Here is a 25,794-nt window from a genome sequence, read left to right on the forward strand (position 1 = left end):
CATAGTCCCATAAAGAGCAAGTATGATAAATCTAACAAGGTTGAGTTAGTTAAGAGTCAATGGCCATCGATTGAAATGTAATTAAAAAACCCTTTTTAGCTTTGGGATCGATATAATGTAATAAGAATTAGAATTGCTGTTGCTTGATTTGTTTGCTCTTGGCAGCACATCTTTGGCTTCCTAATAAATACCACTTGGAAAACCCCTCAAAGCCTAACCCAAGAAGTGATTAATTTATTCTGCTGAGGCAGTCACTTTAATGTTGAGACCTTAACTGTTCTCTGTAATGCTACATGTTAAATACCTGTAATCCACCACAGGGCTGATAAAGTGACACATTATACACCAACATGGTGGGAAGGTAGCCATCACATTATTGTTTAAAACTTTGTAAGACCTCCCAGAAGCAGTCACAGAGAATCATTTAATCTTACAGCACAGAATACAGCTATTCTGCCCATCATGCCTGTGCTGGTTCTTTGAAAGAACTGTCCAATTTAGTCCCACAACCCAGCTTTTTCCCCATAACCCTGTAAATTAGTCCTCTTCAAGTACATGTCCAAATGTCTTTTAAAAGTTCCTGTGGAATCTGATTCCACCACCCTTTCAGGAAGTGTGTTCCAGATCTTAACAACCCTCTCTGTGAAAAAAATTCTTTTCATTTCCCCACTAATTCTTTTGCCAATTATTTTAAATCTATGACCTCCGGTTACTGACCCACTTGCCAGATGAAATAATTTCTCCCTCATTGCCCTATCAAAATCCCCATATAATTTTGAATATCTCAATTAGGTCTCCCCTTAACCTTTGCTGCTCTACAGAGAACAATCCTAGCTTCTCCAGCTCTCCACATAACTGAACTTCCTCATCCCTGGCATCATCCTGGTAAACCTCTGTAGCCTCTCCAGGGCCTTGACACCATTCCTAAAGTGTGGTGTGCAGAATTGTACACAATGCTCCAGCTGAGATCTAACCAGAAATGTTTAAAGGTTGAGCATAACTTCCTTGTTTTGTATTCAATGCCCCTATTTACAAAGCCAAATATCCCATATGCTTTCTTAACCGCCTTCTCACTTTGTCTGGCCACTTTTGTGAATATGCATTCCCCGGTCCCTCTGTTTTTGCATCCCTTCAAAATAGTACCATTTAGATTATACTGCCTCTCCATGTTGTTTCTCCCAAAGTGCATCACTTCACACTTCTCCACATGAAATTGCATCTGCCATGGCTCTGTCCATTTCACCAGTCTATGTCCTCCTGAAGTCTGCTACTATCATGCTCGCTAGTTACTACGTTGCCAAGTTGTATCGTCCGCAAATTTTGAAATTGTACTCCCTATACCCAAGACCAGGCCTTTTATTTACTTTATATATATATATATATATAAAGAAAAGCAATGGTCTTAACACTGACCCTTGGGGGACCCCATTACATATTTCTCTCCAGTCCTAAAAACATTTGTTCACCACGACTCTGCCTCATATTCCTTAGCCAGTTTCGTACCCAAGTTATCACCGTCCCTTCAATACCACGTGCTTTTATTTTCCAAATAAATCTGTTGAGGTCCATATATACACAACATCTGGTGCACTACCTTCATCAACCCTGAGTTCTTTGATGAAATAACAGAATCAGGTTAGTCAGATACGATTTGCCTTTAACAAACCTATGCTGGCTATACCTTATTAACCCAATAACTTATGCCAATGAAGCTTATCTGCTTTCATTTCAGCATTCCTGTTCCTTTTTACTTAAGTGTGTGAGACTTGTTTCATTTGTAGCACTTATGCCTCGGAGTCACAGGTGCAGGTTCAAGGGAGCGCAAAATCTCGGCAAAACTATCAGAGGTGCTCTCTTTTGGATAAGATGTTAAACTGAGGCCCCATCTGCCCTCAAGTGGACATAAAAGATCCCAAATCACTATTTGAAGAACTGTGATGTTCTCCAGCTGTCCTGGGATCTTGCTTTATGCAAATTTGTGTTTCCATATTACAACAGCAACTACATTTAAATTACTTCATTGGCTGTTAATTGCTTTGGAAAGTTCTGAGGTCGTGGCAGGCATTATATAAATGCAGTTACTTTCTTCTCTATCAGATGTATCATGTTCCCAGGTCAGCAGCTATTCCAAAAGTGGGGAGGAGAAAAAGCTAACTTTTACAGTTGTTTGTGCAGTGTGTCATATGATGCAGGGTTTCAGCAGCAAATCCCTACACCAATACCCAATTTAAGTTATACCAACAGAGAATGAGGCACTAAATGAAGGCCACGTATTTCCCCCACTGAACAATAGTTTTCCGCCATCCCGCCCTTTACCCTATTCGTCTGAAGTTGGAGATTTATGCGGGAGTCAGGTGTCCATAAGTAACTTCAGTCTCTGATTCCTCACCCATGTGATCATCCTGGTGCAAACCCAGCCAATGAGCATCTAGGAGTATTACATAAGAAGTAAGAGCAGGAGTAGGCCATACGGCCCCTCGAGCCTGCTCCGCCATTCAGTAAGATCATGACTGATCATCGACCTCGGCTGAGGGCAACGGAGGCCACCGCCTCCGAGTATTTAATTAGGGGGATTACAGCGGAGTCTATAGGAGCACCTTTAATGTAGTAAAACGTTCCAAGGCGCTTCACAGGAGCATAATCAGACAAAAATATTGACACCAAGCCAAAGGAGGAGATACTAGGACAGCTTGGTGGGAGCGGTAGTTTTTAAGAAGTGTATTAAAGGAGGTGGAGAGGTTTAGGGAGGTAATTCTAGAGTTTAGGGTCTAGACAGCTGAAGGCATAGCCAGGAATGGTGGGGTGAAGGATATTGGGATGCTCAAAAGGCCAGAATTAGAACCCAGCAAGTACGAGGAACTTTCTTGGTCAACATACCTCAATTCCATACCAAGAGATGTATTTATTTAATGAATCAGAGGAGCTAAAAAGCAAATGTTTTCAATTGGCATCTGCCAGTTACACTCAGACCAACTCACTATGCTTGATAGATAAAGAGGGTTGGTGAATGCAGGCATGAAGTAATGAAAACCCAAAATAATTTGAAGTACATGTTGAGTACAATATATTCCATCTTGCTCTTCAATTTTTAGAAGTAAACAGCAACTTTAGAAGACAAAATCCTCAAAAGTAGTTTTTTAAAAAATGGCAAATTTTCTTGCAGAAACATACGTTCAAAATTAAATTGCTCCACTTTATATAAAAAACTAAAAAAAAATTCCATCTTGAATCAAAATACCAGTGATTTGTTTTCTAACACTTATACAGAGACTAACCTTCAAACAGCCTACAGTACTACAAGATCATCAGTTGCATTGACAGCTGTTACTGTCAGTCTGGAATGAAGATGTAACCCCACAATAACAACTTGGTTGGCTGATCAGAGATGATGTATGTTAACAGAAAATTCAAGTGTTTGCTTCAAACTTGGACGATTTCTTTGTCAATGTTTGCATGCAAACCATTCAATACTACTTCCCAATGCTCTTTATTCTTGCTCGCTAGAAATATCAGCTTCCATAGGTAAGCCTGCATTTCCTAGCAACTGAAATATGGCCTTGTACATGAAATATCTGGGATAGCAAGTTGCAGAATGAAAAAATAACCCCCATGACAAGGAGATATGCACAGGAAATGGTACAGGATACCACCGTATACTCAAGATCTCACCAAATTAGCAGAAAACCACACTGCAAAAAACATATTTCAGGGTAATCCACCACTGAGTTTATTGCAAAATGTAAATTTTACAGAAACGAGCATAAATCAGTAGATTATACATATATTGGTGGTGGTGGTGTGGGAGGATGCACCTGGTTTGCACATACATAGTATGGATCTGGGTATGCATACTTATAACAATATTGATTTACTTTCTCCCCAATCTAGACAACTGACCTAGAAAGTTTTCAGAACTTGCTTGGACTGATATCTTTGGAAGAAAGAGCTGAATATATCAGAGTTCAATTGCTAATTAAGTCTGGATAAAACTAGTGCCGCTAACCAAGAATAATACAAAAAAGGGTTGTGCTGAAGAGATGTTATCAGACTAATCCAGAAGTATTTATCTTGTCCACAACAGTCCCAGTGGAATTTGATTTCCCAGGTATTTAATGATCACAAGTAAATTTACCTATACCCATTCAGGCTGTCGTAGATACTGTTTAGGTGTGCACCAGCTTTGAACATAGGTAGTATGAGTCAGTTGTCTGGATTGGGAGGAAAGCTAATCAATATTCTTTATAGGGATGCTCACACACATTCATACTACCCATTTTCAAAACAGCCCTCCCTGCCTCCTCAAAGAATGTTCACCATTTGAATTGGTATTGGTGAATTTACTTGTGGTCATTAAATGGGTAATCTTCCTGGGAAACAATACGCTGTTAGGGAAACTGTCCCAGTGTCTTTCCTCACAATTTGAAGTTTTGTTGCTCACAAAAAAATCCTTCTAAAAAAAAAAAGTGAGCAGAAATACTTGATACTGTAATGAAGATTAATTTATTACATCAGACAATTTCTTAACTTTATTTTTTGTTATACAAAAAAATACATAATAGTCTAAAAATGCCTAGCTTTAAATCCTTCCCCCACCACAGTACCTCTAGTTTGCACTACTCTTGCAGCAGTTCTTTCCTCCCTGCACCGATCCTATGAGATTTGGCAAAGGGACCTATTTTCAGTCCTTTGCAATTTCATTCTACAACTGACTACTAAGAAATGCACAAGAGCAACCTGATGATCTTTCCTCCCTTGTGGGAAAGAGCTTTGTCTCATCTCAGACTCCCAAGTTAGCTTAGCCAAGTTCAGTAGCCATCCTGTGTATAATCACAGGTATGAATCTGTCTCACCAACTCATGGCAAGTACACTGGGTAATGATTTCAAGATCTAGAATAATAGAATACTTATTGTACAGTCTTTACAAAGAATAGGTCAAAATAGGCAAGTGCAAATATTCAGATCTTCATAGGTTAAGATTTCTGCATGAATTCACAGCATGTTACTCCCATGAATTGAAGAAATGCAGATCTACTGTTTGGCTTTTATTTTCCTCCTTGCATCTTTGTGCTTCTTTCGGTACTCCTGAAGAAAGGGAATAAAATGTAAGAATCTCTATGTAATCTTTTCAAAAAGTGTTAAGTTACCACCTTTGTTCTGGTCCACACACAAATAACTTGCCTATCATCCAAACAGGGCACCATCTCTAGTAAGTCAAGGTGGGATTTGCAATCGTACACTTTTACAACCCACTGCGCCTGTGCTGGCTCTCTGAAGGAACAATCCACTTAGCTCTATTGCCCATCTCCTTCCACATACCTGTTAAATTTTTTCTTTTTCAAATATTTAATCCATTTCCCTTTTATAAGCCATTATGGAATCTGTTTCACACACTGTTTCTGGTAGGCATTTGATGTCCTAACAACTCTGCATAAAACAGTTTCTCCTTATTGGGATGGGGTGGGGAGAAATAAAAAGATGGATCTCAGAGTCCAAAGGCTATTTAAGATGGGTAAGGGATATAAACTAGGAAATTATAAGCCTATTCATCTAACGTCTGTTGTGGGGAAGTTACTAGAATCTGTTATTAGGGATAGAGTGACTGAGCATTTAGACAACCCAACTCATTTTTAATGTGGAAGCAAGTCATTCTCGATTCCGAGGGACTGCCTAAGAAGACGACAAATATGAACTAATCAGACAGAGCCAGCATAGATTTGTGAAGGGTAAATCATGTCTAACAAACCTAGTTGAATTTTTTTGAGACGGCAATTAGCGTGGTAGATAAGGGAGTGCCTATGGATGTTATTTATATGGACTTCTAGAAGGCATTCAATAAGGTCCCACTTAAGAGACTGTTAACAAAAATCAGAGTGCATGAAATTGGAGACAACTTATTGGCTTGTGTAGGGAATTGATTAGGAGGTAGGAGACAGAGAGTAGGGATAATGGGTATGTACTCAATTTGGTAGAATGTGACTAGTGGTGTCCCCCAGGGATCTATACTGGGGCCACCGATTTTCACTATATTTATAAATGACTTGGATGAAGGAATAGAGAGCCATATATCTAAGTTTGCTGATGACACTAAGTTAGGTGACACAGTAAACAGAGCAGAAAGTTTCTAAGGGACATTGATAGATTAAGTGAGTGGGCAAAACTGTGACAGATGGTGTTCAACGTGGGAAAGTGTGGAGTCATCCACTTTGGACCCAAGAAAGATAGATTGGAGTATTTTCTAAATAATGAGAAGCTAAGAAGTGTGGACGAGCAGCGCTATTTAGGGGTCCAAGTACAGAAAAGCTAGTGGATAGGTACAAAAAATATTTTATAAGAATATTGGCCATTATCGCAAGAGGGCTGGAATACAAGGTGTTATGTTACAGCTTTTCAGAGCTCTGGTTAGACCCCATCTGGAGTTCTGCATTCAGTTCTGGGCATTACACTTCAGGAAGGATGTGCTGGTCTTGGCGGATGTGCAGCGCAGATTCACCAGAATGATACCGGGGCTGAAAGGGTTAAGTTATGAGGACAGGTTGCATAGACTAGGCTTGTATTCCCTTGAATATAAAAAAATAAGGGGTGATCTAATTAAAGTGTTTTATGATGATTAAATGATTTGATAGGGTAGACAGACAGAAACTATTTCCTCTGGTGGGAGAGTCCAGAACAAGGGGGCATAACCTTAAAATCAGAGCTAGGTCGTTCAGGGTTGCTGTCAGAAAGTACTTCTTCACACAAAGGGTAGTGGAATTCTGAAACTCTTTCCCCCCCACCAAAAGCTGTTGAGACTAGGTCAATTGAAAATGTCAAAACTGAGATTGACAGATTTTTGTTGGGCAAAGGTATTAAGGGTTACGGAACAAAGGCGGGTAGATGGAGTTAAGATACAGATCAGCCATGATCTAATTGAATGGCGGAACAGATTCGAGGGGCTGAATGGCCTACTCCTAGTCATATGTTCCTAGAATAGCTGCAGCAATAACTAGATGGTAATGATAACCTGTGTATTTTTTTTTAACTAATCAGCCCCAAATGCATTAAAAAAATTATAAATTTGTAATTCTTTAATTGTGATTTTAACTGGCATGAACATACATAACAATCACAGTAAGATTAAGCACAGAAATTATCTTGTCAGTCATCTGTTACGTAAATCGAGAACAAATTATATATTAAATCATTTACCTCAATTAGTAAAGTTCGCTTTTCTTCCCAGTTATCTCTTTCATCTTCAAGGTCCGTAGTTCGACAAAATAGTTTAGGGCCATCTAAATGCAACAAAGAGAAATGAGTCTTACTGAGCCATAATCTACTTACAATGTTGCCAATAGAATTGCAAAACCATACAAGAGCAAATGAACCAAAACAATGCTGTATCTTAATCCAGTAACATTAGTACAATACAGCCTATTTCATACTGCATTCATTTTACCTTTTAGTCTTTGGTCATCTTTGAAGAAGAAAAATAAATTTACTTTCTTCTCAGGAAATGTTACCACACTGTAAACAAACAATTCAAAACAAAAGTCACTGAAGTGTACAACCATTTAAATAAGCTTTCCTAATTCTAATTAAGATCTGATTAGGAGAAGTTCTGAAACAAATAGAAACATTAAGAAGCCATAATTTTACAACAAAAGTTGTCAAAAACTTGATTCAAACATTATTGAAATATAGTATAGATTTTTAAAAGGTAAACACAACATAACATCTGAATGTTTGTAAAATGAATTGCTTTGCAATTATTAGAAGAAATGCATAAAACCTTCTGCACTTGAATTTTCAATACATGTGAGAGTTAAGCTTCTAGTCATATGTTTCTTAATTTCTTTTAAAAAAATCAATAAGAAATAGGAGCAGGAATAGGCCACTTGGCCCCTGGAGCCTGCTCCGCCATTCAATAAGATCATGGCTGATCTTGGGCTCAAAGCCACTTACCCGCTTGCTCCCCATAACCCTTCACTCCCTTATCTTGCAAAAATCTTGTCTATCTCCACCTTAAATGTATTTAATGACCCAGCCTCCACAGCCCTCAGAGAAGAAGTTGCTCCTCATCTCACTTCTAAAAGGGTGACCCTTTATTGTGAGGCTGTGCCCCCGAGTTCTAGATTTCCCCACGAGGGGAAACATCCTCTCTGCATCTCCCCTGTCGAGCCCCCTCAGTATCTTATATGTTGAGAAGATCACCTCTCATTCTTCTAAATTCCAATGAGTATAGGCCCAGCCTGCTCAACCTTTCCTCATAAGTCAAACCCCGCATCTCTGGAATTAACCTAGTGAATCGTCTCTGAACTGCCTCCAATGCAAGTATATTCTTCCTTAAATAAGGAGACCAAAACTGTACGCAGTACTCAAGGTGTGGTCTCACCAATACCTTGTACAGTTGTAGCAGGACTTCCCTGCTTTTATACTCGAACCCCCTTGAAATAATGGCCAACATTCCATTTGCCTTTTTGATTACTTGCTGTACCTGCATGCTAACTTTTTGTGTTTCATGCAGCCCCTAGCTGCTCATACTCTCTCAGCAGAACCTCTTTCTTTGTCCTACCTATGTCATTGGTACCTACGTGGACCACAACAATAGTTGTTACTGTTCGAAAAATCTATGATTAAGTTAACCTGCAAGCTTAATTTACTGGGGTCTACAATTTGAAGCTTAAGAAGTTTTTTTACTGGAGCTTACAATATTTGTTCCATATGGCCACATCAAAAATGAGTGCGGCAGCGGCGGGAATCCGAGCGGCGGCAGTATAAAAGGTAATCCCGAGGCGCGGGCAGGCCTCAGTGCGGCGGGAATCCGAGCGGCGGCAGTATAAAAGGTAAGCCCGAGGCGCGGGTAGGCGTACTCATCTCCAATCTCAGGGAGGGGGAGAAGTAAAAAGTAATCGAGGTGTGACGTCACCACAAAGCAGGTAAGTGATTGGTTGGTGAGTATTTCCCTCTTTTTTAAAACTTTAACTCTGGTTTATACTTCTTAAGTCTCTGTGGTGTAGCGGGGACAGTTTGTAAACCAGGGCCCTTAAATATATCATTTAACTGTAGTGAAATTGGTGGGATTCATTTGTTTAATTTAATTTGAATTAATTAAAGGGTAAGTCACAGCAGGACAGCCCGGTGCCGTGGTATGCTCCTCCTGCGCTATGTGGGATCTCAGGGACACTTCCTGTGTCCCTGACAACCATGTGTGCAGGAAGTGTGTCCAGCTGCAGCTACTGGCAGACCGCATTACGGTGCTGGAGCAGCGATTGGATACATACTGGACCATTCGCGATGCTGAGGATGTTGTGAATAGCACGTTTAATCAGTTGGTCACACCGCAGGTAAAGGTGGCACAGGCAGAGAGGGAACGGGTGACCAGCAGGCAGAGTAGTAGGCGCAGGCAGGTAGTACAGGGGTCCCCTGTGGCCATCCCCCTCTCAAACAGATATACCACTTTGGATATTGATGGGGGGGGATGGCTTACCAGGGGAAGGCAGCAGCAGCCAACTTCCTGGCACCAGAGGTGGTTCTGCTGCACAGGACGGGAGGAAAAAGACTGGGAGAGCTATAGTGATAGGGGATTCTATTGTAAGGGGAATAGATAGGCGTTTCTGCGGCCGCAAACGAGACTCCAGGGTGGTGTGTTGCCTCCCTGGTGCAAGGGTCAAGGATGTCTCAGAGCGACTGCAGAACATTTTGGAAGGGGAGGGTGAACAGCCAGTTGTCGTGGTGCATATAGGTACCAACGATATAGGTAAAAACCGGGATGAGGTCCTAAAAGCTGAACATAGGGAGTTAGGAGGTAAATTTAAAAATAGGACCTCAAAAGGTAGTAATCTCAGGATTGCTACCAGTGCCACGTGCTAGTCAGAGTAGAAATAAAAAGATATTTCAGATGAATACGTGGCTAGAGGAATGGTGCCTGGGACATTGGAACTAGTTCTGGGGGAGGTGGGACCAGTACAAAACGGACGGTTTGCGCCTGGGCAGGGCCGGGACCGATGTCCGAGGGGGAATGTTTGCTAATGCTCTGGAGGAGGGTTTAAACTAAAATGGCAGGGGGTTGGGAACCTGAGCAGAGAGACAGAAGAAAGGGAAACAAGGATAAAAGCAAAAGACAGGAAGGAGAAAAACAAAAGTGGCAGGCAGAGAAATCAAGGGTTTAAATCAAACATGGCTACAGTAAATAATAATTCTAAAAGATCTAAGAGCGTTAAAAAAACGTTGAAGGCTTTGTGTCTTAATGCAAGAAGCATTCGTAATAAGGTGGATGAATTAGCTGCGCAAATAGAGGTAAACGAATATGATATGATTGGGATTACGGAAACATGGCTCCAGGCTGGCCAAGGCTGGGAACTCAATATCCAAGGGTATTCAATATTCAGGAAAGATAGGCAAAAAGGAAAAGGAGGTGGGGTAGCATTGCTGGTTAAAGAGGGGATTAACACAATTGAAAGGAAGGATATTAGCTCTGATGATGTGGAATCTGTATGGGTAGAACTGAAAAATACCAAGGAGCAGAAAACGTAATGCGGAGGTCGGGGATGGCATTAAACAGGAAATTCGAGAAGCGTGCAATAAGGGCACAGCAGTTATCATGGGTGACTTTAATCTACATATAGATTGGGCTAACCAAATTAGTAACAATACTGTGGAGGAGGAATTCCTGGAGTGTATACGGGATGGTTTCCTGGACCAATATGTCGAGGAACCAACTAGAGATCAGGCTATCTTAGACTGGGTATTATGTAATGAGAAAGGATTAATTAGCAATCTTGTTGTACGAGGCCCCTTGGGTCAGAGCGATCATAATATGATAGAATTCTTCATTAAGATGAGAGTGAAATAGTTGACTCAGAGACTAGGGTCCTGAATTTAAATAAAGGGGACTATGATGGTATGAGGTGCGAGTTGGGTAGGATTGATTGGGGAATGTCACTCAAAGGGTTGACGGTGGATGGGCAATGGCAAACATTCAAAGATCGCATGGATGAACTACAGAATTTGTTCATCCCAATTTGGCATAAAAATAAAACAAAAAAGGTGACTCAACCGTGGCTAACAAGGGAAATTAGGGATAGCATAAGATCCAACGAGAGGACATATAAATTGGCCAGAAAAAGCAGTAAACCTGAGGATTGGGAGCAGTTTAGGATTCAACAAAAGGAGGACAAAGGGATTAATTAAGAGGGGGAAAATAGAGTATGAGAGTAAGCTTTCAGGGAACATAAAAACTGACTAAAAGCTTTTATAGATATGTGAAGAGAAAAAGATTGGTGAAGTCAAGCGTAGGTCCCTTGCAGTCAGAATCAGGGGAATTTATAATGGGGAACAAAGAAATAGCAGACCAATTAAATACACATTGTGTCCTCCTTTGTGAGGACAGAACCAAATAACCTCCCAAAGATGTCGGGGAACATAGGGTCTAATGACAGGAAGGAACTGATAGAAATCAGTATTTGTAGGGAAATGGCGTTAGGGAAATTGATGGGATTGAGGGCCGATAAATCCCCAGGGCTTGATAATCGACATCCTAAGGTACTTAAGGAAGTGGCCCTAGAAATAGTAGATGCATTGCTGGTCATCTTCCAAAATTCGGTAGACTCTGGAACAGTACCCATGGATTGGCGGTTAGCTAATGTTACCCCACTGTTCAAAAAGGGTGGTAGAGAGAAAACGGGGAATTACAGACCGGTAAGCCTGACATCGGTAGTGGGGAAAATGCTAGAGTCCATTATAAAGGATGTAATAGCAGAGCACTTGGAAAAAAGTGACTGGATCGGACAAAGTCAACATGGATTTACAAAAGGTATCTACTGGAATTTTTTGAGGATGTAACTGGTAAAATAGATAAGGGAGAACCAGTGGATGTGGTGTATTTGGATTTTCAAAAGGCTTTCAATAAGGTCCCGCATAAGAGATTAGTGTGTAAAATTAAGGCACATGGGATTGGGGGCAAGGTATTGACTTGGATAGAGAACTGGTTGGCAGACAGAAAGCAAAGAGTTGGAATAAACGGGTCTTTTTCCGAGTGGCAGGCAGTGACGAGTGGGGTACCGCAGGGATCGGTCCTTGGACCCCAGCTAGTCACAATATATATTAATGATCTGGACGAGGGAACTAGATGTAATATCTCCAAGTTTGCAGACGACACAAAGCTGGGTGGGCGTGTGTGCTGTGAGGAGGATGCCGAGAAACTCCAGTATGATTTGGACAGGTTGGGTGATTGGGCAGAAGCATGGCAGATGCAATATAACGTGGATAAATGCGAGGTTATCCACTTTGGTGTCAAAAACAGGAAGGCAGATTATTATCTGAATGGCAATAGATTGGGAGAAGGGGAAGTGCAACGAGACCTGGGCGTCCTTGTGCACCAGTCGCTGAAAGTAAGCATGCAGGTGCAGCAGGCGGTTAAGAAGGCAAATGGTATGTTGGCCTTCGTAGCGAGAGGGTTTGAGTACAGGAACAAGGATGTCTTGCTGCAGTTGTACAGGGCCTTGGTGAGACCACATCTGGAGTATTGTGTGCAGTTTTGGTCGCCTTATCTAAGGAAGGATGTTCTTGCCATGGAAGGAGTGCAGCAAAGATTCGCCAGGCTGATACCTGTGATGGCAGGAATGACGTATGAGGAGAGATTGAGTCGATTGGGCTTGCACTCGCTGGAGTTTAGAAGAATGAGAGGGGATCTCATCGAAACTTATAAAATTCTAACAGGACTAGACAGACTAGATGCTGGAAGGATGTTCCCGATGGTCGGGGAGTCCAGAACCAGGGGTCACAGTCTAAGGATAAGGGGTAAGCCATTTAGGACAGAGATGAGGAGGAATTTCTTCACCCAGAGTGGTGAACCTGTGGAATTCTCTACCAGAGAAGGCAGTAGAGGCCAATTCATTAAATATATTCAAGGAGGAGTTGGATATATTTCGTGGCTAAAGGGATCAAGGGATATGGGGAGAAGGCAGGGACAGGGTACTGAATTTGGATGATCAGCCATGATCTCATTGAATGGCGGAGCAGGCTCGAGGGGCCGAATGGCCTACTCCTGCTCCTATCTTCTATGTTTCTATGATTGTTTCCTAAAATGGTAAGCTGTTCCATTTATGCTGAAACAATACTTTTCTATAAATCTGGCAGCAGTATTTCTAATGTATTACAGAAGAGTATCTGGCAATGCTTTATTTGAATAATTAGCTTTTCATCATTGTCACTGTGATAACATCAGAGTATATAATACTAAAACATTGAAGTTGCAGAACAAATGAAGTGTGGGTAACATTTTGGCAAGTGGGATACACAGTTAAAAAAATTACGATTGAACAAATATTTAAAAAATGTTCACTGTAATTTCCAACCAATTTTAAACCATCTGGGTACAGATGGATATAAAATTCGACGACAGTGAGGTTAATTTCAGACACAGATTATGAAGCATTATGGAATGCCAGCTGGCTGGCTTTAATCACTTTCTCTTATATCAACAACCTAAAAATGCTGACTTTTTGAAACGTGCATTCATTATTTTTGCTTGCATGACAATTTAAGTATCTTGACAAAAATCAGATTGTGTACCATTTGAAACCTACAGAAAAAGTTCAGTGCAATTCCAACATAAACAAAATAAGGTTAGCTTTACTTTTTTGCTATGGTATCTCCACGATCTTCTAAATCTTTCTCTTCACCCTCATCTTCAGAGGAGCTGTCTTGGAATCGAGGATCTTCTTGCCATGGAAATGTTGTCATACTTACTGACTCAATCTTATAGCATTCTGAAACAGTAAAAGATAAACCACAAATTGCCACTTTTGAATGTAAAAGATTCAGTATGCAGCGCAGTGTGATAGAAGTTTGATTATCATACTCTGGTTGAGTCCCCAGTGTCAGCTGTTTCCCTGAACAGGGAAGCATAAATGGGTGAGCTCTAAGACAACTATTTGTGTTGTTGTGGGGGTGATACTTTCAAATAAGTTACTGTCAGATCTCAACCAATGTCACCCTGAGAATTATTGTTAAGAGGCGCATGAGTCAGGGATGACTCTCCAGATGAGGAATTATTTCCACAGTGATGTTAACATGTTGGTGTTTCAAGTGCTGGATCTACAGAAATTAGTTTCTATATCAATAGCTTAATTTCAAAGTTTATTTTCAATATATGACCTGCTGGTTGTAGATAAAACATTTTAACTAATATATCCATTCTAAGTCCTCGCTTTCAAATCCCTCCATGACTTTGCTGCATCCTACTCTGCAACCTTCTCTACCCTTCCAACTCAGCATGCATCCTCCATTCTTCCGACTCTGGTGCACCTTCCTCCACTCCATTATCAATGGCAGAGCCTTCACAATATGCTCTTGCATTCTAGAACTTGTTCCTCTTCGCCTTCTTACCTCTCCCCCCCCATATTAAAAATTTTCCTTAAAACTTACCCTGTTTGACTATGCTTTATATAATCTTCCCTATCTTCTCTCCTACTTTCCGCTTGTTGTCCACTGGCCAGTCTGCTTCAAGTGTTTTCGGATGTTTTGTTATATGTGGAAAGGACATTGAGCGGTCTTAACTCAATGCATACTGATCCATAGTGCAAACTGCCCATAATTTGGTATATTAAAAAAAATCAGTAACCTCACTCAAAATGGCAGCTAGAAGGATAGAAAAATTTAGACTAATGCTGCAGGGCTGCCCTTTTAGGAAGGATGAAGGAAGAACAAAAGAAATAACAAAAGAACTTGCATTGATAGAATGCCATTCACAACCTCAGGACGTCCCAAAGCAGTCAATGAAGCACTTAAAAAAAAAAAAAAAGTGTAGTCATGGTTGTAACATAGGGAAATGCGGCAGCCAATTTGCACACAGCAAGATCCCATAAACAGCAACGAGATAATGACCAGATAATCTGTTTTAGTGATGTTGGTTGAAGGATAAATATTGGCCAGGATACGGGGAGAACTCCCCTGGTCGTCTTCAAATAGCATCATGGAAACTTTTACATCCACCCTAGAAAGCAGAAGGGGTCCTGGTTTAATGTCTCATCTGAAAGACAGCACTCTCTCAGTACTGCACTGATGTGTCAGCCTAGATTATGTGCTCAAGTCTTTGGAGTAGGACTTGAACCCACAACCTTCTGACCCAGAGGCGAGAGAGCTACCAACTGAGTCAAGGATGACAATTAAGACAGATTGTTGTAGCACAGCAGAATACATTTTATTGGGCTTCTGACCTGCAACAGACTTAGCATCACTCGAAGCTGAAACATGGTTCCAAAAGTGAGAAAGTGTTCCATTCCCTAATGGTGATCAGCAAAAATGTTAAAAAATAACCTTATTAGTACAAAATATACACAAGTCTTATCTGATTGTTGGTTCAACAGCAGTCATAAAGAAACAATCTTACCTGGCTTTTGACTGCAATCAGGCGTTGCAGCTTCAAAAAATGAAAATGTAAAATCATCCGATTCTTTTTTTACAGCATTATTACTAGAAAGGTAATCAAAAGTGTGCTGGGTGGTTTGAGACTCCGCAGATTCAACAGTTTCTGCTTGAACCAGACTGTCATCTTTCTTATCCCATGCTACTTCTTCTTCTTTGGTACTGGAACTGAACATTTCTTTCAAGTCCACATTAACATCATAATAGGTTTCTTTTGATACGTCTGGAAGCTTCTCAGCTTCTTCTCTCCTTTTTCTTCTTTCTGCTTTGCTGCAACATTTAAGAAATAAGTCATTGGATAAAAGGTAAATTTGATTAACTTGGCTCAGATAACTAACTGTCAAGTTATCTTCCGGTAATGGAACGCAAACTTCAGATCAGATTTAGACTGGGTATTATGTAACGAGAAAGGATTAATTAGCAATCTTGCTGTACGAGGGCCCTTGGGTCGGAGCGATCATAATATGATCGAATTCTTCATTAAGATGGAGAATGAAGTAGTCGACTCAGAGACGAAGGTCCTAAATTTAAATAAAGGAAATTACGATGGTCTGAGGCGCGAGTTGGGTAGGATTGATTGGGGAATGTCACTCAAAAGGGTTGACGCTGGATAGGCAATGGCCAACATTCAAAGACCGCATGGATGAACTACAGAATTTGTTCATCCCAGTTTGGCATAAAAATAAAACAAAAAAGGTGACTCAACTGTGGCTAACAAGGGAAATTAGGGATAGCATAAGATCCAAGGAGAGGACATATAAATTGGCCAGAAAAAGCAGTAAACTTGAGGATTGGGAGCAGTTTAGGATTCAACAAAGGAGGACAAAGGGATTAATTAAGAAAGGGCAAATAGAATGTGAGAGTAAGCTTGCAGGGAACATAAAAACTGACTATAAAAGCTTTTATAGATATGTGAAGAGAAAAAGATTGGTGAAGTCAAGCGTAGGTCCCTTGCAGTCAGAATCAGGGGAATTTATAATGGGGAACAAAGACATGGCAGACCAATTAAATACATATTTTGGTTCTGTCTTCACAAAGGAGGACACAAATAACCTCCCAGAGATGTCGGGGAACATAGGGTCTGATGAAAGGGAGGAACTGAAAGAAATCAGTATTTGTAGGGAAATGGTGTTAGGGAAATTGATGGGATTGAAGGCCGATAAATCCCCAGGGCCTGATAAGCTACATCCTAGGGTACTTAAGGAAGTGGCCCCAGAAACAGTTGATGCTTTACTGATCATCTTCCAGCATTCGATGGAATCTGGAACAGTACCCATAGATTGGAGGGTAGCTAATGTTACCCCACTATTCAAAAACAGGTGGTAGAGAGAAAACGGGGAATTACAGACCGGTAAGTCTGACATTGGTAGTGGGGAAAATGCTAGAGTCCATTATAAAAGATGTAATAGCAGAGCACTTGGAAAACAGTGACAGGATCGGACAAAGTCAACATGGATTTACAAAAGGTAAATGGTGCTTGACTAATCTACTGGAATTTTGAGGATGTAACTGGTGAAATAGATAAGGGAGAACCAGTGGATGTGGTGTATTTGGACTTTCAGAAGGCTTTTGATAAGGTCCTGCATGAGAGATTAGCGTGTAAAGTTAAGGCACATGGGATTGGGGGCAAGGTATTGACTTGGATAGAGAACTGGTTGGCAGCCAGAAAGCAAAGCGTTGGAATAAACGGGTCTTTTTCCGAGTGGCAAGCAGTGACAAGTGGGGTACCGCAGGGATCGGTCCTTGGGCCCCAGCTATTCACAATATATATTAATGATCTAGACAAGGCAACTAGATGTAATATCTCCAAATTTGCAGACGACACAAAGCTGGGTGGGCGTGTGTGCTGTGAGGAGGATGCCGAGAAACTCCAGGATGATTTGGACAGGTTGGGTGATTGGGCAAAAGCATGGCAGATGCAATATAACATGGATAAATGCGAGGTTATCCACTTTGGTGGCAAAAACAGGAAGGCAGATTATTATCTGAATGGCAATAGATTGGGAGAAGGGGAAGTGCAACGAGACCTGGGTGTCCTCATGCACCAGTCGCTGAAGGTAAGCATGCAGGTGTAGCAGGCGGTTAAGAAGGCAAATGGTATGTTGGCCTTCGTAGCGAGAGGGTTTGAGTACAGGAACAAGGATGTCTTGCTGCAGTTATACAGGGCCTTGGTGAGACCACATCTTGAGTATTGTGTGCAGTTTTGGTCACCTTATCTGAGGAAGGATGTTCTTGCCATGGAAGGAGTTCAGCGAAGATTCACCAGGCTGATACCTGGGATGGCAGGAATGACATACGAGGAGAGATTGGGTCGATTGGGCTTATACTCGCTGGAGTTCAGAAGAATGAGAGGGGATCTCATTGAAACGTATAAAATTCTGACAGGACTGGATAGACTAGATGCAGGATGTTCCCGATGGTCGGGGAGTCCAGAACCAGGGGTCACAGTCTAAGGATAAGGGGTAGGCCATTTAGGACAGAAATGAGGAGGAATTTCTTCACCCAGAGAGTGGTGAACCTGTGGAATTCTCTACCACAGAAGGCAGTAGAGGCCAATACATTAAATATATTCAAGGAGTTGGATATATTTCTTAAGGCTGAAGGGATCAAGGGGAATGGGGAGAAGGCAGGGACCGGGTACTGAATTTGGATGATCTGCCATGATCGCACTGAATGGCGGAGCAGGCTCGAGGAGCCGAATGGCCTACTCCTGCTCCAATCATCTATGTTTCTATGTTTATAGGGCGAATGGTTGCCATGTGTTGTGCTTCCAACACAATGTCTTGAAACATACGCCAAGAGAAGCTATTGATCTCAATGGGGCTGCTGAGGTACTTTCCACACTCTTAGCAGGCTTGATTGCCTTTTGGCAGTAATGATAGCTTGGCATGGGGAGTGAGAAGGTGAAAAATAAATGCATATCAAAGTTAAAAACAGCTTTTTCTGAAGAAGTTAAAAACTTAGAGCTCGACAGAATTGCTCTTTGCTCATGGTTTCCCATCTCACATAGCAATCAGTGCACTAAAAAAGTAATCAATTGCGTTCTGACGAAAGGTCACCGACCTGAAACATTGGCCCAGAAATTTGGGTCGGGGGCTTCCCGCGGGTGTAAGCCCCCGACCTGCACTTACCTTGCGCGCTGACCATTGAGCTGTGGGTCCCCGTAGAATTCCGATCTTGGGCCTCCTCTAACTGCCGGCGCGCAGTGCTTGCGTATCCCAGGGGCGCAGTTAGTTCGATGCGTCCCCTGGGATCACGTGGGCCATGGAGAGCCAATGGCAGCAGGGAATGCTTCATTCATAAGTTTGACAGGAAGGGCTGTCAAACTTATAAATATGTACTATAAGCCCCAAAACATCACTAAATCTTCAAATACATTAAAAAAAAAATCACTTTTTTAAATAAACTATAAATTACATGAAATAACTATTTTAAACAATAATTTAAATTTTTGAAAAAAATAATTTTATTTTCTAACGGGATAAAATAAACTTACCTTTCTTTAAAGTATTTAAAAATAATAATTTTAATTAATTCACCACTTACCTTGTAAAAAGCAGGCCTTGTGACTGCTTTTAATATGTGTAACTTCTGGAGACTTACCCTCCCGGGAAAACATGCAAAAAAAAGTATGTTCCCTGCGCACGCGTTCGACCTCTGAACCCCTTCATTCAGGGGAACGGAAGTGCCGGTTTCCCGCGCATGCAGGAAACTGGCACTTCCATTGGGCCTACGGGTGAGTACCCCGTGCGTACTCACCCGTGGAGACCCAAATTTCTGGGCCAATAACTCTGTTTCCCTCTCCACGGATGCTGCCTGACCTGCTGAGTATTTCCTGCATTTTCTGTTTGTGTAATTAATTACATTAATTGCTTTGAAACATTTCAATGTGATAAGGCACTGTATAAATACAGGTATAATTTATAATAATGATATGGAAAAATTAACTTTTTAAAGCTTTTCAAAAACAGAATCTTGAAATCTGTTTCATATTTATCCTTCATGACGTTCTCTAGATTTCTTCTAATGAAGTTTCAATCTAGTTCCAAAATGAATTTTTTTCCTCTCTCCCCCACTGCCTCGTGCTGTCTAACATTGACGTGACGATTCACATTAAATGTCCATAATGACTATACTCAAAACAGCTGATTACTTTTAGCTCAGGGGTGACAAAGGTGGATGTGCAAACAAGGCAGTACAATAAAGCCAGCAATACAAGCAAATGCACTTGTGCCATCGCAGTAAACCTTTGCAAATGGCTTGAATTAGCATATACGGCAAATTGCATTTATTTAATGCCTTTAACGTAGCAAAATGTCCCAAAAAGCGTTTCACAGGAGTGAAATAAAACAAAATTTGACACCAAACCACAGAGATATTAGCACAGGTGACCAAAAGCTTGGTCAAAGTAGGTTTTAAGGAGTGTCTTAAAGGAGGAGAGGTAGAGAGGTGGAAAGGTTTAGGGAGGGAATTTGAGAACTTGGGGCCGAAGCAGCTGAAGGCACGGCCGCCAATGGCGGAGCGGTGAAAATAGGGGATGCGGAAGAGGCCAGAATTGGAGGACGCAGAAATCTCGGGGGGTTGCAAGGATGGAGGAGGTTACAGAGATAGGGAGGGGCGAGGGATCTGAAGACAAGGATGAGAATTTTAAAATCGAGGCTTTGCCAGACCGGGAACTAATGTCAGCGAGCTGGGTGAATGGGACTTGGTGCGAGTTAAGATACGGGCAACAGAGTTTTGGATGAGCTCAAATTTACTGATGGTACAAGGTGGGGGACCAACCAGGAGAGCACTGGAATCGTCGAGTCTGGAGGTTAGAAAGGCAAGAAATACTATAAAATCTATTGTCATTTGGTTGCGGTTTTAAAAAGCAATGAAACTCAATACAGCTTTAATATCACAGAAACCCCACAGTGCAGATAGAGGCCATTTCGGCCCATCGAGCCTGCACCGACACATATCCCACCCGATCCCCGTAACCCCTACACCAACACATATCCCACCCTATCCCCGTAACCCCACGTATTTAATCCCCCTAACACTAAGGGTCAATTTATCATAGCCAATCAACCTAACCCGCACATCTTTGGACTGTGGGAGGAAACCGGAGCACCCGGAGGAAACCCACGCAAACACGGGGAGAATGTGCAAACTCCACACAGTCACCCGAGGCCGGATTCGAACCCGGGTCCCTGGTGCTGTGAGGCAACAGTGCTAACCACTATGCCACATGTTTCACACTCTGCTCCTTCTGAATGATTTGTACATTATTCTTCAAAGATTTTACATTCATTTTAATACATTAAAAATTAATTTCTTTAATTTGAAAATAATACCCTTCATAAACTAAAAAGTGTATTTAAACATGTAAATTTAAGGATAAAGTTATAGCTGAAAATTCTAGTTTTACCAAATAATGCAGAGAATTGAATTTCATTGGTTTTAGAATGCCTAATTTTGCCAAATTACTGAATCAGATGAACGTCATTCTTCTGTTGAACTCATCCTCAGATTTCCATTTGTCCTGTTGCAGTCTGATTGGGAGTGATGGGAAAAAGCATTTGTTCTCTTCGCACAAGTCTGACCCAGATTAAGAACTCTCAGCCACAAACCCACACCTCACCATTCTGTAGCACAATGTTTGGGACCATCAATGCATTATGCCACCCACACAATTTTATTCAATTTCATCAGGAAAGGCTAACTCCATATTTTTGTTGTACAAGCTGTATGGAGTCCTTGTTTTATCATTAAGATGGTGCTTAGTTCTGAAATATATAGATCACAATTAAATGACAGTATTGTCAAACATTCTGACCTGAAATGGCCAAACTACAGAAATATACTTTTCTTTTGAAAACAAATATTTAAAGGTGGATGATCCATATATAATTGTAGATTACCATGAACTGCACCATACAGCAGTTTCAGTAAAAACATGATTACCTTTCTTTCTTGGATTCTTCAACCTTGCTTTCATAGACTATATGATCTTCTCTTGTAGGATCATAGTGTAGAGCAGAGACATCTCTGAAAGAAAGGAACATTTTGGGGCAAAATAATGATAGACTTCCAATTTACAAAATACGCAGATACTAGAACAATGTGAATTTCTAAGTGCTTGTAGTTACAGTACCACCAAATTAAAAAGGGTGTGAGTGAAATGTTTTACTTTTGTAAATCCTATGTAGAATCAGTTTGGATTGTAGTCTGTAACATGTTAATGGGATAAATGCTGGTGTAAACACAGTGAAATTTGACATAGGGTGCAGCTGTACTGCATTTTCATGTTGATGCAAAGCAGTGTCACTGGTTTCCTTTGGGAAGCTGTCTCAAACTATTTTGCAGTACACAGTGGAGTCTAGCTTTAGTACATTCTGAAGTCAGGTTTAAAAGTGCTCAGATGATCCCCATTAGACCTCCTAGCCACTTTATAAATCTATTGCAGAGTCTTTAATGTTTTGCAAAAACAGGTGCTCCCGTCCACGCTCTCAAAACAATAAAACATTTATGGGCCGAGAACAGAGCTCTGTGCTTGCTTAACAGGCAGATTGCAATTCACAGCCTGCAACATAAGAGAGATTTTGCTCGCTGTAACTCATAGTTTTCAGTTACCTGATCACTAGATTATAACTACAGCCTTGAGAGCAACTGGCCACTTACTATCAGACTTATCCTTTATTAAAAGATGCTCTGAAATCAACTCATGATGGAAAGGTTGTGATCGATGTTGAGAAATTAATCATTTATGGTAGTGACCAGTTCTACAAGTACATAAGAATTAGAGTTATTTAATAAATACGTACTTGAAAGTTTTGAATTTAGCTTGTTCTTTGTGAAGTTCAATCTTTTCAACGCCGACATGGACAACGCTCTTCAAGATGTTCAGAGCTCTCTCTTTTTCTGCAGCAAACTCTTCTTCCTCAGTATTTTGGCTTCCAACTGTAACTGCTTCTTCTGCAATAAAAATATTATAATCCTCATATGATAGTATTAAGATACCTGACCTGGTCATCACCTAGCATTCACACACACAGCAAGAGTTACTGGATAGCAATCAGAAGTTTGAACCCTGTCTGGATTTTGGTCTGCATTCTCAAACAACACTCTCTTTTCACTCCCTGAAGAGAGTCTTATTCTCCCCACCACCATCCCAACAGAATATCTCTGCTCTCCCCACCCAACTTGTGTAGATCTTCAATAGGGTCGACCTCGCTCTCTCTGCCCCACTCCCGTTCAAGGTCTCTTTACCTTTCTCACTGCACCTCAAGAGGATCTCCACCTCTCCATTCCCCTTTGCAACAATCTCTATTTTCTCCCCCTTCTTTAATAAGGTAAACATAGAAGATAGGAGCAGGAGTAGGCCATTCGGCCCCTCGAGCCTGCTCCGGCATTCAATGAGATCATGGCTGATCATCCAAATTCAGTACCCTGTCCCTGCCTTCTCCCCATATCCCTTGATCCCTTTAGCCTTAAGAAATATATCCAACTCCTTCTTGAATATATTTAATGAATTGGCCTCTACTGCCTTCTGTGGTCAGAATTCCACAGGTTCACCACTCTCTGGGTGAAGAAATTCCTCATTTCTGTCCTAAATGGTAATTTGTTCATTTGCGATAGATCCCCTATGCAGCAATCACCACTTTTCATCAGCCTCTCCTGCATCACTTCTCTTTTCCTCCTTCATATCTTTATTCTTTTCCCTAATTTCTTTTCATTTTTCCCCATACTCATGTTTATTACCTTGAGGAAGAAGAGGGTATATGATTTTTCTAGTATAAATTTCCAACTCTCCTTTCTGTATGTAGAAATATCCTGTTGTTCCTATCTCTTGGATTTTTCTCAGAGCATAAAAATGTTGACACACAGATTTTACAGCCCTGATTTTCTGATACACTCATGGCATAAATGGGATTGAGCTGGCCCATTTTGCACACTCACCTACACCGGCAGCTCGGAGAGCAGTCGGCACCAAATTTTTTGATGGGAGTCCCTTTCCCCTAATTTGAATAGACTGCTGGTACATGCAAATTTTACACAGAGGGGTTGGCCTTTAGCACACGACTGGAACGCACAAAATTCAGCAAAACAGCAATTTTGAAAAGGCTGCAGCTCACCATTAAAGGAAATGTGGTGCTGACAAAATAGTTGACTAATTATTCAGAGTGTTATAGCAGAGACATGTGGGCAGCACTGCTACTTTGGATGCTGAAGGGTTGGAGGTCCTGCTGCAGGAGGTGCACCAACGGTGGCCCAATTTGGGGCTGAAGGCCATTCTCTAGTTAAAGCACAGGTGCAAGCTGCGTAGAGGGAGGCCATTGACTGAGTGAGCGCATACATACCGCGGGTGTCGGCGGGAGGCGCGAGCGGGAAGCTTAAAAAGGCTTCAGAGACCCAGGTAAGGCCTCAGGCTGCGGGTGTCGGCGGGAGGCGCGAGCGGGAAGCTTAAAAAGGCTTCAGAGACCCAGGTAAGGCCTCAGACCGCGGGTGTCGGCGGGAGGCGCGAGCGGGAAGCTTAAAAAGGCTTCACCCAGGTAAGGCCTCAGACCGTGGGTGTCGGCGGGAGGCGCGAGCGGGAAGCTTAAAAAGGCTTCAGACTGCGGGTGTCGGCGGGAGGTGCGAGCGGGAAGCTTAAAAAGGCCCCAGAGACCAGGTAAGGTTTACCAGTCTCCAGTCTCCGAAGTCAGAGGGAAGGAGAGAGGTAAAAAGTAATCCAAGTGTGACATCACCAGAAAGCGGGTAAGTGATTGGTTGGTAAGTATTTCTCTCTTTTTTAAGCTTAAACTCTGTGGTTTATAGTTTCTAAGGTGCGATATTCATCATCTAGAATCAGGGCAGAGGGTATTTAAGAATAATATTAATAAATTTAATTAATTACATAGAGTGGGAGATCAGGTGAGGTGTTGCTGCTGCAATATGTGGGAGCTGGTGGACACCATTGATGCTCACGGTGATCACATTTGCAGTAAGTGTTGGCTGCTCGAGGAATTCCGGCTCCGTGTTGAAGAGCTGGAGTCCGAGCTTCAAACACTGAGACACATCAGGGAGGGGGAGAGTTACCTGGACTCTGTGTATCAGGAGGTAGTCACACCAATTAGATGAATTAATTCAGATGTAGTCCGTGGCCAGGGTCAGGATGGTGTGACTAGAAGTGAGGCAGGTACGGGGATCCAGGAGGTAGTGTTGGAGGAGCCGCAGCCCTTGCTCTTGTCCAACAGGTTTGAGGCTCTTACTCCCCGTGAGGATGGGAACAGGGACTGCGGGGAGGATGAGCAACCTGGCCACAGCACCGTGGAGCGGGGGGCCATTCAAGTGGGGGGAGTTAAAAGAAATGTTGTAGTGGTAGGGGATGGTATCGTTATGGGGATAGATAGAGTTCTTTGCAGCCGAGAGCGAGAGTCCCGAAGGCTGTGTTGCCTGCCCGGTGCCAGGGTTAAGGACATCTCCTCTGGGCTGGAGAGAAACTTGGAGTGGGAGGGGGAGGATCCAGTTGTCGTGGTCCATGTTGGTACCAACGACATAGATAGGACAAGGAAGGAGGTTCTACTGAGGGAGTTTGAGCAGCTAGGGGCCAAATTAAAAAGCAGAACCACAAGGGTAATAATCTCTGGATTACTACCTGAGCCACGTGCAAATTTGGCTAGGGTAAATAAAATTAGAGAGTTAAATGCGTGGCTCAAAGACTGGTGTGGGAGAAATGGATTTTGCTTCCTGGGACACTGGCATCAGTACTGGGACAGGAGAGAGCTGTTCCGTTGGGACGGACTTCACTTGGCCAGTGCTGGGACTAGAGTCCTGGCGAATCGAATAACTAGGGCTGTAGAGAGGGCTTTAAACTAATTAGTGGGGGGGGGGGGGAGGTTTTAAGAGAGCGAAAAATAAAAATGACAGCGGAGAAGGCAATAGAGCAAGGTAGCAGTGGGGGAATTAAAAACCAGAGCGTGTCAGGAAGGGACAGAATGTATAATGATAAAAGGTAAAGTAGTAAAAGGGGTAAAAGCAGGAATAAATTGTCAGAAAACATATTTGAAAGTTCTTTATCTGAATGCATGCAGCATTCGTAACAAAATTGACGAGTTGACGGTGCAAATAACTACACATGGGTATGATCTGGTGGCCATTACGGAAACATGGCTGCAAGATAATCATGAATGGGAACTAAACGTACAAGGGTATTTGACAATTAGGAAGGACAGACAGGAAGGAAAGGGAGGTGGGGTTGCTATGTTAATCAAGGATGGAATCACTGCAATAGTCAGAAATGATATTGGGTCAAAGGATCAGGATAGTGAAACAGTTTGGGTGGAGATAAGGAATAATAAAGGGGAAAAAGTCACTGGTGGGCGTAGTCTATAGGCCTCCTAACAGTTGCAACTCTGTTGGTCGGAGTA

At 41.9% G+C, this 25,794-nt stretch overlaps 1 protein-coding gene across 2 annotated transcripts in view; it reads right to left on the reverse strand.

The window, feature by feature from the left end:
* Positions 1-3,703: 3,703 nt before the first annotated feature.
* Positions 3,704-25,794, reverse strand: part of nol8 (nucleolar protein 8) — a 57,438-nt gene continuing 35,347 nt past the window's right edge. The window contains exons 5-12 of one of the 2 annotated variants that reach the window (XM_086001813.1): positions 22,210-22,360; positions 21,350-21,433; positions 15,369-15,673; positions 15,196-15,261; positions 13,614-13,746; positions 7,434-7,501; positions 7,187-7,269; positions 3,704-5,083 (exon numbers count right to left, since the gene is read on the reverse strand). In XM_086001813.1, the coding sequence (XP_085857939.1) occupies positions 5,030-5,083; positions 7,187-7,269; positions 7,434-7,501; positions 13,614-13,746; positions 15,196-15,261; positions 15,369-15,673; positions 21,350-21,433; positions 22,210-22,360 (944 nt within the window). In that variant the 3' untranslated portion in view covers positions 3,704-5,029. The remainder of the gene's footprint in view (positions 5,084-7,186; positions 7,270-7,433; positions 7,502-13,613; positions 13,747-15,195; positions 15,262-15,368; positions 15,674-21,349; positions 21,434-22,209; positions 22,361-25,794) is intronic. The other variant, XM_086001814.1, reaches the window with a different exon arrangement.

The sequence above is a fragment of the Somniosus microcephalus genome, chromosome 11, assembly GCF_052327205.1.
Source record: "Somniosus microcephalus isolate GS21.2 chromosome 11, FLI_Smic_1.0, whole genome shotgun sequence".
In the NCBI taxonomy this organism is placed as follows: Eukaryota; Metazoa; Chordata; class Chondrichthyes; order Squaliformes; family Somniosidae; genus Somniosus; species Somniosus microcephalus.